The sequence below is a fragment of the Carlito syrichta genome, unplaced genomic scaffold, assembly GCF_000164805.1.
Source record: "Carlito syrichta isolate Samal-C Ts95f unplaced genomic scaffold, Tarsius_syrichta-2.0.1 Scaffold90614, whole genome shotgun sequence".
NCBI classification, from domain to species: domain Eukaryota; kingdom Metazoa; phylum Chordata; class Mammalia; order Primates; family Tarsiidae; genus Carlito; species Carlito syrichta.
The window spans coordinates 592562-595258 of NW_007034710.1; the positions used below are offsets into that span (position 1 = coordinate 592562).

The 2697-nt window shown below is 44.9% G+C and overlaps 1 protein-coding gene across 2 annotated transcripts in view; it reads left to right on the forward strand.

The window, feature by feature from the left end:
- Positions 1-2697, forward strand: part of ZNF609 (zinc finger protein 609) — a 243532-nt gene that overhangs the window by 229941 nt on the left and 10894 nt on the right. For both annotated transcript variants that reach the window (XM_008058728.1, XM_021712633.1), the window contains exon 3: positions 588-675. In XM_008058728.1, coding sequence (XP_008056919.1) covers positions 588-675 — 88 coding nt within the window. The remainder of the gene's footprint in view (positions 1-587; positions 676-2697) is intronic.

The window sequence follows — 2697 nt, forward strand, 5'->3', positions numbered from 1 at the left end:
CGGCCACTGCACTCCAGTCTGGTGACAGAGTGAGACTCCAACTCCCAAAAAAAAAAAAAAGAAAAGAAAGAAATCTGATGCAGGTATGGCACAAAATTTTACTAAATCCATTGAGCTAGGAGGTGGGTACATGGGTTTTCGTTACAGGTTATTGGTTGTACTTTTTTCAGAAATATTGTATAATTTTTAAAGAAAATGAAGCTGGACACAGTGGCTCATGCCAATAATCCCAGCACTTTGGGAGGCAGAGGTGAGAGGATTACCTGAGTCCCGGGGTTCGAGACCAGCCTGGGCAACTTGACAAGATCTCACATCTACAATAAATCAAAAAATTAGCCAGGTGTGGTGGCACACTACTTGTGGTTCCAGCTACTTAGAAGGATGAGGCGGAAGGATCGCCTGAGCCCAGCAGGTCAAGGCTGCGGTGGCTGGGGGCGTGCTACTATATTCCAGTCTGGGCAACAGAGTGAGACTCCAACTCAAAAAAAAAAAAAAAAAGAAGTCAGAGTACTGTTCAGAAGAATAATACTCTTCTCAGTGGCCAACAGGGTTTGTCTTGTCTATATCTGTGTGTTTTTATTTTCCAGGGATGTTGGTGGTAAATGTAACGTGGAGGAACAAGACATATGTAGGTACACTTCTTGACTGTACACGGCATGATTGGGCACCCCCAAGGTAAGCACTTGCAGCTATTTAGTTTTAGTCTGAACCACTCTAATCAGTGCATCTTTACAACTTTATCCTGCAGAGTTGTACACCCAGCTTTTATAGAAGTTATGGTTTAAAGACCAGGGAAAACATTGTATTCATCTAACATTCAAGAAGACTAAATGTATTGCAGTAATGGTTGGTGAGGGGGTTGGAGCAATGGGGAGAAAATCCTTTAAATCTCTGTCTAGAATTATTAAATTCTGGCTTTTTCCTATTTTCCTTTTGAGACCAAGGTCATAAAGTCTAATTGTGGGTGAACAAATATTCATTGATGATGTTTTTGTTTGTTTTGTTTTGTTTTTTGAGTCGGGGGTCTCATTCTGTCCCCAGCCTGGAGTGCAGTGGCACAATCACGGCTCACTGCAGCCTCGACTTCCTGGACTCAGGAGACCCTTCCGCCTCAACCTCCCAAATAATTGGGACTACAGGCACATGCCATCATGCCTAGCTAATTTTCTTATTTTTTTGTAGAGGTGAGATCTCACTATGCTGCCAGCCTAACTATGATTTTTAGTGGTAGATAGTTCTCAGAAATTTAAGCTTAAGGACTGTTTCAGGTTACAATTTGACTTTAAGATGGACATTTCAGGCCAGGTGTAGTGGCTCATGCCAGTAATCCCTGCACTTTGGGATGCCGAGGCTGGAGAATTGCTTCAGCCCAGGAGTTCAAGACCAACCTGGACAACATAGTGAGACATCGTCTCTACAAAAAAATTTTTTAAATTAGCTGAGTGTAGTGACATGTGCCTAGAGTCCCAGCTACCTGGAAAGCTGAGGATCTCCTGAGCCCGGGATATCAAGACTGCAGTGAGCCATGATCATCCCACTGCCCTCCAGCCTGGCCAACAGAAAGAGATCCCAACTCAAAAAAAAAAAAAAGAAGATGGACATTTTACTCAATGGCACCTTAAAGCTTTTTCCTAATATTAGTACTGAGTTTGTCAGGATTTGGGAAATCCAAATGTTAGCAGTAATTTACAACCAGCATGCAGGTTGTAAGGAGCTCACCACTATATGCAATTCTCACGCAGTCTTATAAGTTTCTTTTTTTTTTTTTGAGTTGGAGTCTCACTCTGTCGCTCAGACTGGAGTGCAGTGGCCGCTCCCGGCCACCGCAGCCTCACCTGCTGGGCTCCGATGATCCTTCCGCCTCAGCCTTCCAAGTAGCTGGAAGTACAGGCGCATGCTACCATGCCCAGCTAATTTTTGATTTATTGTAGAGATGCGGTCTCACCAAGTTGCCCAGGCAGGTCTCGAACCCGCGGGCTCAGGCAATCTGCTCACCTCGGCCTCCCAAAGCACTGGAACTATAGGCTGAGCCACCGAGCCCGGCTTTTAAGTTTCCTTAACAAATCATATTCATTGCAAATAGTAGTTACCATCTGGACGGTTCTTTTAGGAAAAGTATCTTAAAACTTCACCTGCCTGTTATTCTCATGAAACAAAGATAAGCAGGAATGTCCCAAGGAAAAGTACTTTTTTTTTGAGTTAGAGTCTCTCTCTGTCGCCCAGACTGGAGTGCAGTGGCTGCACCCAGCCACCGCAGCCTCGACCTGCTGGGCTCCGGCGATCCTTCCGCCTCAGCCTTCCAAGTAGCCAGAATTACAGGCATGCGCTACCACGCCTGGCTGATTTTTTTGATTTATTGTAGAGATGAGGTCTCGCTGCCCAGGCGGGTCTCGAACCCGTGGACTCAGGCAATCCACTCACCTCAGCCTCCCAAAGGCATGGGATTACAGGCTAAGCCACCTAGGAAAAAGTATTTCAAAGTTCTTGATTCCATACCACTTTCTCTTTCTCAGATGTGATTATACTTTACCTAGGGTTACTTAGTTTTCAGAGATGCTGAATCAGGTTTCTAGAGACTTAGAGTATTGTAAGACTATATTCAAACTACCACAGAAAGTACCCTGATAAAAATCAGAAGCAAGCTGGGCTCGGTGGCTCAGCCTATAATCCCGCGCCTTTGGGAGGCTGAGGTGAGTG